Below are 13,392 nucleotides of genomic sequence, written 5' to 3' on the forward strand. Positions count from 1 at the left end.
AATAAGAGAATTATAATTCTTATTAATAGAAATAAAAAGAGATATATCTAATTTATCGATGATTAAGAAAAGAAGAATATTTAGAAAGAGAATATAAACTCTATAGACTAGGCGAAGCGAGTAAATAATATTAATAATAATATTAAGAAATAATAGTATATTTTAATTAGCTATTAATATTATAATATAATATAAGAAAATCTAGAATAATTATAGTAGAACTCTTTGATAATAAAAAGATCTATAATATTAATATAGTAGTAATTTAAGAGCTCTAGAGAAATACTAATATAAATATATTATATTATTTTCTAAAGAATAGATTTAACTTAATCTATCTCTACTATAATAATATATAAATATATTTCTATATTAATAAAAGAATATTATTAAAGTAATAATATTTATTATATTATTTATTAAATCTCTATACTCTTAATATTAAGTTTAAAAATAATAGAATTATATATATATATAATATCTATAACCTCGATAACTAATAAATAAACGAACTTAATAAATTATATAAGACGCTTATAAAGTCTAAGAATAATAAATAAATTATATTAGACGATTTTAATCTTTATTATATAATATAAGAGAAATTAAATACTTATATTAATAAGAGAGTAGAAGAACTAATACTTATAGCGAAAGAATTCGCTATAGAATTATAAGGTAGTAAGACCTCTTTTAATAAAACTACGTAGCAGCTATGTAATTACGAGGTCTAGATGCGTAGTTAATAGAATAGATGAATTAGTTACTAAATAAACTAATAACTAAAGAAAGAAGAAGAGAAAAGAAAACTCGTAAGTATTTAAGACTTTATTAAGTATATTAAATACTCGCTCTAGCTGCGTAGCTTACAACCTAACAAGTAACGTAAGCGAGCCTATTAGTTTACTTTAAGTACTTTTACCCTTATAACTATATCCCCCTTAGAAGATTTAGCCTCTAAATCTTATCATTATTACGCTTTATAATTAAATGCGTATAAACTTATTAATACTATCTACGCTATCTATTATCAGCTTAAACGTAGTTTAAACTAATATATACTATAATAACATATTCGTACTATAAATTCTAAGATCTTCTTAAGTATATTATTATATTTATATACTAAATCGCGATAGTATCGCTATACGTATTATTATTTTAATTAATAGAATATAGACGTAGTATTACCTTATTACGATATACTATTATTATTATTACTATACGCTATTATTATATTATTACTTTATAATCGTAGTAATTCTATTATAATAATCGTTAAAAGTCGCGCTAGTAAGTATAAAAGACTTACTTTTAGTCTAACTTTTATTCTTCTTAGTAATAATATTAACGCTAACGCTATTATAAGTAAATATCTAATTCTTCTTTATATCTACTATTTTATCTTCATTCGTTCTTATCGTAATATCGCGATAGCGAGCTACGTATTATCGTAATAGTATAGCATATATATTAATTAAGATAATAATTAAATAAGATTATAGTTACTTAAATTAACTTCACATATAATAAGTATCTTAAAGAATACTTTACGATACTTTATGAATAGTATAAGAAGTATACTAATATATCGATAGTAGTATTAAATCTTCGCTCTTATAACTCTACGAGTTACTAAGTGCTCGTAGTCGTCGTAATTCCTACGCCTCGCGCTATTGCTAATAGACATTTATATCTATTTTAAAGACGTACTTAACTAAGAAGACTATTAGCCCCCCTTATCGCTACTTTCATTACTACTTTTATCGCTACTTTCATCGCTACTCTCATCGCTACTCTCGTTATTTATACTTCGAATATCGATTATAAGTAAAAGAGATATTAAATAACTAAGAGGTTACGCTAACGTATACTAGTCTCCTTTTACTATTATTATATATATACTCTTACACATAATCCTTATATAATTTATATCGCGTTTTCTACTAGCTCGCGCTAGCGTAAATGCGGGCGATACTTTCGCGAGGGTTATATATACGTAATAAACTCGATGCTTTAGAATCGGCCTACGGGTATTTTAGCTATTTTCGCTAGACCTTTTAACTATAACTTATTCGCCCTTTAAGACTTCTATACTACTACTACTTTCGCGATTTTTCTCGCTTCTTAATCTCTCTTAACGATTACGCCTTTAGCTTTATCTTAAATACTAATTTATATAATTTCTTTACTTACTCAAAGTTCTTAATTACGCCTTTAGCATTTTTAAGATATTTTATTAGTTCTTATAAAGCTTCGTAAGATAGAGAGTCTTTTCAATTAATAAGGTACTTAGTCTTACTCTTATAAACTCTTTTATCTAATACCTTATTAACCTCTCACTCTTCTTCTTTATTAATTAAGACTACTTATAACTTCGAATTATTATTATACGAGTATTACGACTCTAGTAGCAATATATGAAATATAGAATAAATTCTTTTATATCTAGTAGAAAGGTCTAGCTTATAAGCCTATATACTTATTTTCTCTAATACTTTAAAAAGCCTAAGCTATCTATAATTAAGTTTCTTCTTTAATCGTAAGATACGTATATTTAAGCTTCGTAATAGTACTTTATCTTCTTTCTTAAAGGTTATAGCCCTATAATTACTATTATAATACTTTACTTACTACTTTAACACTCGCTTCTATAATTCTTTTAGATACGATCTTATCTCTTATAATTATTCTACTCGCTCTATAATAAGCGATACTTCCTCTCTTAAGATTCTACTCTTAAAAGCATTTTCTAAGTCTACTATATATTTCATTAATAGATCTTATAAAGTCTTACTAATACTTATATATACGCTATTATTATATATGAACGTAGTCATTAATAAGATTTTAAACTAGTTATTCTACTTATAGTTATAGTATACTTATAAATAATATTTTAATATCTAATTTTATCTCTTAGTCTAATCATCGATCTAAGAATAAAATATAGTACTTAGTCTACGCTTCGCATCTAGATATTAATATAGCGTTATCTAGAACTTACTTATAAATAGAGAGCCTTAATTCGAAATTAAGTTACATATTATACCGCGTAGTAATATAAACTCTCGCTATAAGATATTAGTAAGATTATTAGTCTTTAGATTCTTAATAATCGCTATATACGTTATATACTTAATTAGCTTATCTACTAAGATTAAGATAATATTATAAATCTTATTAATATACGAATCCCTTATAAGTAGTAGATTCGTAATGAAATTTAGTATTATAGTATAAAATAAATTTACGTTATCTAAGAAAATCGACGCTAGCTCGCTATACGACTTATAATAATAAACTTACACCCTTTAATAATCGAAGTAAGTACGAATATACTCTACTATATCGCTTATTATATCTATTTAATAGTACTTAAACTTAATACCCTCTTTAATACGCTTATAAGCGAAGTGCCTAGTATTAAAGTTATTATAATTTATATAAAGAATCTCTTTCTTTATAGTAGAATCGTTAGAAATATAGACTATAAGGCCACAACGTAGTAATTTATCCTTATCGACTCTTTATTTCGAAAGCTTATTCTATTTAACAGCGTATCTTTAACGCCACTTCTTATTCGTAATAAAAGTGTTCTTGCGTTATAATTTAAGTAATTATACTATTATCGATTCTCGTAGCTTTAAATAAAATCTCTTCGACTTTAAAATCTAGTAAATTAGAAGTTAAGACGATATCGTAGCATCTAAAATACGTATTTATCTATCGAGTACTCTCTTATCTAAGTTAATAACTTAGATATCTATAATAATAATATCATTTAATTACTTCGTTAACGCTATAAGTTTAACTATAATAGATATATCATTATATTCTTATAGATTAAATTAATATTTCTAATTACGAAGCTTATTTCACAAGATAAAGAGAAAATTATTATTATTATCCTCGCTATTATTCGATTTAATAATATTAAATCTTCTTAATAATATATTTATAGAGTTAAGTTTTCTCTTATAATATTCGATAATAAAGTTAAATATAGCTAATTTCTTAGTTTAGCGAATCTACTTCGTATTAAGCTCTTTTATTATTATAAAATAACGTAAGTTATTATAATCTAAGATTATATAAATAAAATACTTATTATCTTATAAGTAATATCTTTAATTCTTAAAGTCTAATATAATCGCATAGAGCTTTTTATTATAAGTATTCTAGCGAGACTTAGCGCCTTTAAATTTATAACTAAAAAAAGTAATAAGATATTATTACTTATTCTCGCTTAGTTAACTAAGCATATTATCTATATCTATATTAAAAGTATTAATCTTTATAATAAGCGATACTTTCTAATTATAGTATTTTAGCATAGATATAATAATAAACACTCGCTTAAGTATCTTAAAAGTCTCGCGTATTTTCTTATTAAATACGAAGGATAATCTAATCTCATCTTTCTTTACTTCTCGAATTAGATTTATTAAAAGCGTAGCTATCTATAAAAAACCTCGCATAAACCGCCAATAAAAGTCTGCGAACTTTAAAAAAACTAAGATATTCTTAATAGACTCTAATTTTAGTTACTTAGTAATGGCTTTAATACGCGATAGCTTTATTTAAATATCGTACTAGTTTATTAAGAACCTTAGAAAGATAATCTTATTACGATTAAAAGTATATTTCGATAATTTTATATAGAGTCGATACTTTAATAGTACGCGTAGTACTTTACGTATATACTCTTAATATAACTCTTTTATTTCGAAATAGATTAGTATATTATTTAAGTATATTACGTAGAAGACATCGATATATAACTTAAATACTTTATTTATATAAGCTTAGAAGATTATAAGAACATTTATAAGGCTAAAAGATATTACTTAATATTTAAACTAGCCGTAGCGAGTTTAAAAGGCGATTTTCCACTCATCTTTCTTTCGCACTTATATTCTATAATACGTATTACGAATATTAACCTTAATAAAGTACTTCGTATATATAAATCTTTCTAAGGTCTCTAAGAGCAGTAATAACGAGTAATTATTCTTAATAATTATCTCGTTAAGCTCTCGATAGTTAATATATAGTTATAGCGAGCTATCTAGTTTCTTAATAAATAGCACTAACAAGTTAATCTAACTAATTAAGAGTTAAATTTACTTTCTTTTAAATATAATATTCAGATAATCTCTAATCGCTACGAGTTCGTTATATAATATATTATAAATCGAATCGCTTCTAGATAGCTTCTTAGGTTATAGGTCGATAGAATATTCGATTTAATTATATATATTAAGACTATTAAATAGCTCTTCTAAAAAGATTTCTAATAGATTCTTAAGTTATTTAAGTATATTAGAGTCGTCTAGCTACGTAATATTACATCGTATAGCTTTATTATAATTATCTTTACTACTTTTAAATAGAATCTAATATAAAAATATAATAAACGCTTATCTTAGACTATATGTAACTACTATATTAACTAATAACGCAAACTACTCTATATCCATTATTACGATATCTACTTACTTCTTATTACTTATAGAAAAATCGCGATAGATCTAGAACTACTTATATTAATGAATATCTAAATTAATATTATAGATCTAAGGAAAACTAAGAATAAGGTTATATTCTTATATATTCACAGTATACACCTTTAAGATTTACTCTTACTTTTTTCCTCGACTATCCGCGAGGCTAAAGATTAGATTATACTTTCTATACGAGAATATTTAATAATTATCGATAGCACGTACTATTATTAGCGCGTATTCAGGTTCAGAAATCTATATCTCTTTAATAAAAGATTATGATATAAAGATTTCTTTATTACCGATATCTACTAGAGTAATTATCTTATACTTTTCATTTAGCGTAATAATTTCGCCTCTTAATAATAGAGAGCGAGGTTATCGCTTAGTTAATAACATATCTAATACTATAGTAATAAGTATTAAACTTTATCTTTTCCCTTATCTAATTTATAATTATATACTTCGTTACTTATAACGTAGTTTAAATATTTAAGCGAATTCTTATAATGCCTTAGCTATTTATAATTATAGTATTATATCTTAGTAAAGAATATCTTTAGCTTAATATAAGAGTCGCCATCTTCGAGTTTAATTCGCTTAGGCTTTTAACCTTATAACATCGATAAGAATAAACTCTTCTTTTAATCTTATTAGTTCTTTATATATTATCTCTTAGACTTAGTATACTATTAACTACTACTCTCTTAATTACTTATCTTATTATTAAAGTAAGTCTTATCTAGAGTAGAGAGCTCTTTCATTTTTTATAGTCTTTGCTTTATGCTCTGATATTATTATAGTATAACAATATAGATAATAGATTAAGTAGCCTCCTTTATAACTTTTAGAGGAATTTTCTCTATTACCCTATCTCGTAGACCTTTTATACGTTCTAAGTCGATTATATAACGTTCTCGCTACGATTAGAGTATAATAAGATAGTTATTAAAGCTGGCTATCGATTATATATCTCTTATAACTACTTTAATTAACTGATATTCTATATTATAAAATTTAACGACTAGATTATAAATTTAATTTAAGTATTACCTCTTATATTTCTCTTAGATAAATTTCTTAATATTATATAATATCGCATCTCTAATATTTCTCTAGATCTACTTCTTAGTATTTATCAAGAGAGCTAAAGCTTAGCGAGTCTTTTCTTTATTTATATAAAAATCGATATAAGACGTCGAGGCGATAAAATTATTACAGTCTTAAAGAAATATAACTATCGAGTTATAGTTATTAAGATATTACGTATTAGATATCTTAATAACGCTTATCTTCTTATAACTCAAATTACGATAATAATTATCACTATACTTATAGCAATATCCTTACATATTCTATATTTCAATTAGTTTAAGTTTTTCGACGACTAGTTACTTCTTAGTATTAAGCTTTAAAAGTCGATAGCGTTAAACTTAAGTTAAGTCTACGAAGTAAGAGTTTTCGTCTATAGATAAAGGATTATTAGATATAACGCTTCGGCGGTTATTATTTTCGCTAATAGTATAATTAGAATTTTCATAAATATCGGAATTAGTATTATGATCGCTTAATTACGTAGTAGACGTATTCTAATAAGAGTTATCTACTAGATTAAAAACGTCGCCAATTAGTCGTAATAGAATATTTCTACTTCGTAAGTTAATAGAATTAACTTACGAGTTACTTATTATAACTAAATTAGATAACTCTATATAAACGAAGTTATTAGAACTATAAGATAGTAAGATCTCTTTTAATAGAACTGCGTAGTAGCTATATAATTATGAGATCTAGATACGTAGTTAATAGAATAGATAAATTAGTTACTAGATAAACTAATAACTAAAAAAAGAAGAAGAGGAAAGGGAACTCGCAAGTATTTAAGACTTTATTAAGTATATTAAATACTCGCCCTAGCTGCGTAGCTTGCAACCTGATAAGCGACGCAAGCGAGCCTATTAATTCGCTCCGAGTACTTTCACTCTTATAAGAATAAGTATTATTAGTAGAAATAATAATATATAAAGAAAACTATTAAATAATAATAGATTTACTATTCGCTACTTTAGTATTAATAGTAAATATTATTAATTATAATATCGAAAATAATTTCGAAAGCGAATCTAATTATCTTCTAATTTTTATAAAGTTTAAGCTAGTTATAATAGAGTTAATATTAATAATATATTAAAACTTTAATAAACTAAACGTCGAGATTTTAAGAGAGATACTCGCTAGAGTTATAGTATCGAAAGAGTATCTAATTAATTTCTTAGAGAATAATAGAAATCTTATTAATAATAATATTAATTATTAAGTAATAATTATTATTAACTCTATCTAAGTAATTATAAAGAAGTTTACTTCGATTATTAAATTATCGCTATAATTTAGATTAAAATTTACGCTAGAATATAAGAAAGTATAAAGATATTATAAATCGCTAAAAAGAAGTTAAAGAATAACGCTTTTAAAGAAAGTATAAGATAAGTATAAAGTCGTTAAGAACTTTAAAAATAATCTAATTAAGAGAACTATTAGAAAGGCGTTTAGAGAGTTTATAGTAGAGATATATAAGTTACTATAAATAATATAAAAAAAAATTAAAAAAATTAAAAAATAACTTATAATATAGATATATCTCTCTTCGCTATTTAATAAAGATAAATAAGAATATAATAAATTAAGTTTAAAGATAGATCTTTTTATAAAAACGTTCTTCTTATTATTAATATAAATAAAATTAAATAATATTAGTATTAATATAACGTATTTATAAATTTATCTAATAAATATAATTATTATAAATAAGATAAGAAAGATTATAATATAAGTATCGTTAAAGAGAGTCTTAAAGAGAGATATAATCTTTAATCTAATTCTTAAAAAGATTCTAAAATTATTACTTTCTTATCTATATAGAATATTTAATATATATATAATAAACGGCTACTATCTAGAGTACTTTAGAATATTAATAATAATTATTCTTTTAAAATCGAGTAAGAATTATTTAATTTTTAAAGAATATTAATTAATAGCTTTACTTAATACTATAAAAAAGATAATAAAATTTATTCTTATTAGAAGAATAATATATTTTATAAAGATATATAAACTTCTACTAGCTATATATATAAGAGATTATAGATTATAATTATATAAATACGATATTTACTATCTTCTAGAAAGAATATATTAAATCTAAAACTCTAATAAAGTAGTTACGATATTACTATTAGACGTTTTAAATATATATAATAAAGTCTCTTATCCTCGATTACTTTATAATCTTCGAAAGTAAAAAATTAATATAAGAGTAATTAATTAAATAGAATTATTCTTATTTAATAGAATAATAGTATTAAAAATAAGCGAATACTCTATACTAAAGACTTCTATAGTAATTAAAATTCCTTAAGAATTACCACTATCGCTTATACTTTATCTCTTCTATAATTTAGATCTTATTAATAAATATAATAATTACGTCGATTTAGAAATAATAATTATTAACTTTATAGATAATATAGATCTTCTAATAGTAGAAGACTTTATTAAGAAAAATTATAACGCTCTCTATAAAATTTATAATAAAGTTTATATAAAGTAAGTATTATAATATAAATCGAAGTTTAATTCTAGTAAATATTAATTATTATATCTTAGTAGAAAATAGAGATTTAGTTTAAATTATCTTCTATAACTTAATAAGAGATAATATATTAAGATAAAACGCTTTATCTATTATCTAGAAGTCGAAATCGACTTTAAACTTCTATAAAGTTATTATAATAAGAAGATTCGATCTAAGATTATTAAAAGTATCGATATATTAATAAGAATTATTAAATCGACGTAAGGCGGTAATTATAAGAGTATAAGATAGCTTTATTAAACGATATCGAGTAATTATTTTATAAATAACATATTACTACTTAGTATAATATTAGCTTAAAGATACTATTAACTATAATAAAACTTATCTCTTATTATTATAAAGAATTTAATCTTAGATAGAGAGAAAGATAACTAAAGTATTTAAGATTATATTTATTTTAATACTTAATATAGAAGTATATCTTCTATTAGTTATATAATAGTTAGATAAGATTATCTTAAAAGCTATCTTATAAATCGCTATTAATTTAATATATAGCGAGATTATTAAATTATAATTTAAGTAATAAAAGTTTAAAAGAAAATTTAAGAAGAATAGAAAACTAAGTTTATTAAAGCGATATATTAATAGATTTAAAAAATAATATAGCGATATTAATAAGATTAAGAAATTATATCTTTTTAGCGTCGCTCTTAATTAAGAGTCTTTTAAAATAATAATTTATAAGATTAAGAAAGTCGCTAAAGAACTAGCTAAAAGATCGATTAATAAAGATTATATAATAATATATATAGATAATAATAAGATTAATAAAAAGATAAGAGTTTTAGCTATATTATTAGATATTAATTCTACTTTTAATATCTATTTAGATTTAAATAATTAATATATAATATATTTAATAAAGTTATATAATATTCTTTAAGCTTTAATTATAATAATTATATATTAAATAAAATTATAACTTAATAGAGTTATAGTAAATATAAATAATTAAATATTAATTTAAATTATCGAAGATTTAAATAAGTATTTAAGATAGATCTATATAATATAAATAGTATAGATTATTAATTCGCTAAGATATCTCGAGATAGTAATAAAATTATATTAGATCTCGATATATATTAATATTAATAATAATAAATAGACGAATAGAGAGACGAAGAAGATTATTAACTAGCGAGAATAAGTAATTTATAATAAAAGAGTAGAGATAAATATTAATAAAATAGTCTAATTATTAATTATATAAATAAGAATAATATTAATAATTAAGATAGCTATTAGAGATTACGCGATAGAATAATAGACTATTAAATAGACTAATAAGAAGTAAAATAGTATTCTTAGAAGAATTTAATTAATATTATCGAAATAAATATAACTTTTATATTCGAGAGTTAAGTACGTTAAAACGTCGCTAATAACGTAAATAAGAATTAAGAAAATAGATCTTAAGACCTTTCTTTATAATCGATAAATATCGAATATAGAGAATAAAGAATACGAGTATAAAGCGAAGTAGATAACTCGATATATTTTTTATAAATATAAGCTATTTAGTAAGAAGCGAGAAATATAATAAGTCGAAGAAAGAAGAAAGATAAAAGAGGAAGTTATTACTTATAAGAATATGTTAATAAAATTATATTACGCCTTTATAGTAATAGATTTTATAAGAAGTATTAGACTTATTAAATAATATTAAATTCTTAATAAAGATTAATAATAAGGATTTACTAGAGTAGATAATTAAAAAGAAGAATATAATTAAGATAGAAAGGCCTTAGCGATATAGAATATACTTCTTTTTAAGAATCAAATATTTAAGACGTAGAACTATGACGGTAATTTGTATAGTCTTATTTATTCAAGACTATATAATTGATTGAAAGGATTAGAAAGATTACGTAACTCGCATAATCGGCCCCTAAGGGAAAAATTCAGGAAAAAAAAATAAAAAAAAAAAAAAAAAAAAAAAAAAAAAAAAAAAAAAAAAAAAAAAAAAAAAAAAAAAAATTTTTTTTTTTAAAGCGAGTGCTGTTGTTGTGGCGTTGAAGCAGGTCGATGATCATCGTAGAGTACAGAGCTTCAGCTCCAGGCTAATCACTCACCACAGGAGTATCCAGAACCGCTTTCCTTACCCCCGGGGCACTTCCCTCGATCCGGCCTAGATAGTAGTGCCTTCTTTGCTTCCCATGTCCTTCTTCCCCTCCGCAGCTTCCGAACATCACAGAAACAACCTCACGACAATAATCAATACATCACCAGGACAATCGCGATATCAAACATGGTCTACACTATCGTAGTCCACCTCTACGCCAAGAACTCCGCCGAGTCCATCTCGAAGTTGCACGACAAGCTCGTCGAAGCTAGCAATGTGTACAGCAAGGACCAGGAGACAATTTCTTGGTTTGTGATGCAGGATAATCAAGACAAGAGGGCCTTTACCATTGTAGAACGCTACGAGCATGAGAGCGTACGTCGGTCTTTTCTCCTTCTGCGGATGCTTTCAGCTGCCCTCAAAATGGGCAGGCGTAGAAATGTACTGATGAGTTGCCGGATATAGAGCCAGAAATATCATCTCGACGTACGTTGAAGCTTTACCCTCGCGGTCAATGACGCAGCTTGTTAGCAAGGGCCGTTCTTATTCTAATCCAATGACGCAGAATCCATACTGGAAGACGTTCAATCCGTATGTCGAGCCATTACTTGAAAAGCCGATGGATTTGAGGCGCTTCAATGAGTTGTAGGAGAAGGAGGCAAATGTCTTTGAGTCATGGCAACTCTTCCCAGAAAGGAAAGGCGGACAAATTCACTCTACGAGTAGCATTCGGACCGGTTGTACAGGCGCATCAAAGGCTCGCGCTTGTCCCAAGAAAACATGATGCTCGGACCCTTGTGGAGACTTTCCTGTTGCGAATGATGCGTCGCCTGGCTAAAAGCCTTGCTTCAGGCGCAGAGCCGCATTGTCAGTCATGAATGAAATTATCGATTAATGGGTCACATTTGCATCTGAGCGAACATACTGTTTTACCGTTGCGCTATCAAACCGTTGCTGATCATAATACTGACATGAGACATGTGCTTATTTGCCTCTCTGCTTTTGGTTGCTGGAGCTGCTAAGGCGCTGGTGCCATTCTCTCCGCTGGACATTCAACCAAGCCATCCGCAGCCTTCTGGGGGAAACAACTATCTTAATGAAACTTCGGATACGGCAGCCTCGTCCGCCTGGCTTGACGAAGCATCATCCGAAATGACTGCCTCGTCTCTATCCATGACGAACTCTACGCTCGTGTTGAACAGTGTATTGGCAGAACCCAAATTCATGTGCCTAGATCGCTTTGGCTCCAACTTGAATCCACGAAGCTGCCAATCTGCAGCCTTTGCCATCGGGGACCTGTCGACAAGTCTTTTTACCTGGGGACCTCGCGGTACTGCAGTCACATACGACTTTCCCATGCCTCAGCGGTGGGTTAGCTGTATGTGATCATCGAGACCTTTGGCTATAAAGGTTTCTTGCTGAAATACACTTTGCAGCGGACGGCACCTGCATCATCGCAGCGCTTATTGGGCCACGCTCCACTTTCGCCCTCGCCACTTTGCAAGATATGGCAATGGGAGCCAACACGGTGATTCAGCAATGCGTTGAGCAGAAGAGTCCAAACGAGGGTGGGATTGTGAAGGAGCTTGGTGAGTGCGCCACTTCCATTTCTCCGGCAAAGGACTAATCGAGCCTCAGGGGATGGCAGGCTGGGTGTCATCGTTGCCAAACAAACACCCAACGTTCGTTGTTACGGCAGTGCTGCCGTCATGGGCATAGTCAACTCTTGCCAAAGTATCATGGATAAGATGGATGTCAGCAAAGAAGTGAGGACTTTCGGGACGGGAGGCGTAGGCGTCAATGTGAAGTTGCCTTATACTTGGTATTCCGGTGAGCAAAGCTGCTCCGAAGACTCGACATTACCATATAGCTAATGTGAGGTCTGCAGTGGATAACAAGTGCATCATGACTCTTCGGACCTCTGGCCCATCGGATAGTGAGTCGTGGCATAGGGTATGGGAGACAGCGACGTTCGTTACTGCCATGTGCGCGAGACAAGGGAAGAAAGGCTTGCACTCTCAAGTTGGTGAGTTGCCCCTTTGAGACCTTGGGTGAATTTCGAGCATTGACTGATGTCGGCAGGGACGAATAAGAATCTCTTTCTTGAGGTCGCTGCAGAGGGCATGGCCGATGTTGAAACATCATAAAGCTATCTC

At 27.0% G+C, this 13,392-nt stretch overlaps 2 protein-coding genes across 2 annotated transcripts; both read left to right on the forward strand.

The window, feature by feature from the left end:
* Nucleotides 1-11,422: 11,422 nt before the first annotated feature.
* Nucleotides 11,423-11,885, forward strand: HO173_009668 (uncharacterized protein; the record flags this gene model as incomplete). The annotated part of the gene is made up of 3 exons (XM_037311557.1): nt 11,423-11,611; nt 11,702-11,722; nt 11,802-11,885. 3 exons carry the CDS (start codon nt 11,423-11,425, stop codon nt 11,883-11,885), a joined length of 294 nt encoding a protein of 97 aa, XP_037161504.1.
* A 329-nt stretch (nt 11,886-12,214) lies between these two features.
* Nucleotides 12,215-13,383, forward strand: HO173_009669 (uncharacterized protein; the record flags this gene model as incomplete). The annotated part of the gene is made up of 5 exons (XM_037311558.1): nt 12,215-12,614; nt 12,673-12,825; nt 12,875-13,066; nt 13,125-13,262; nt 13,319-13,383. The coding sequence occupies 5 exons, from the start codon at nt 12,215-12,217 to the stop codon at nt 13,381-13,383; spliced, it is 948 nt and encodes a 315-aa protein (XP_037161505.1).
* Between the last annotated feature and the right edge of the window lie 9 nt (nt 13,384-13,392).

This window comes from Letharia columbiana, assembly GCF_014066305.1.
Source record: "Letharia columbiana isolate WasteWater2 chromosome Unknown Sc0000042_s0, whole genome shotgun sequence".
NCBI lineage: Eukaryota > Fungi > Ascomycota > Lecanoromycetes > Lecanorales > Parmeliaceae > Letharia > Letharia columbiana.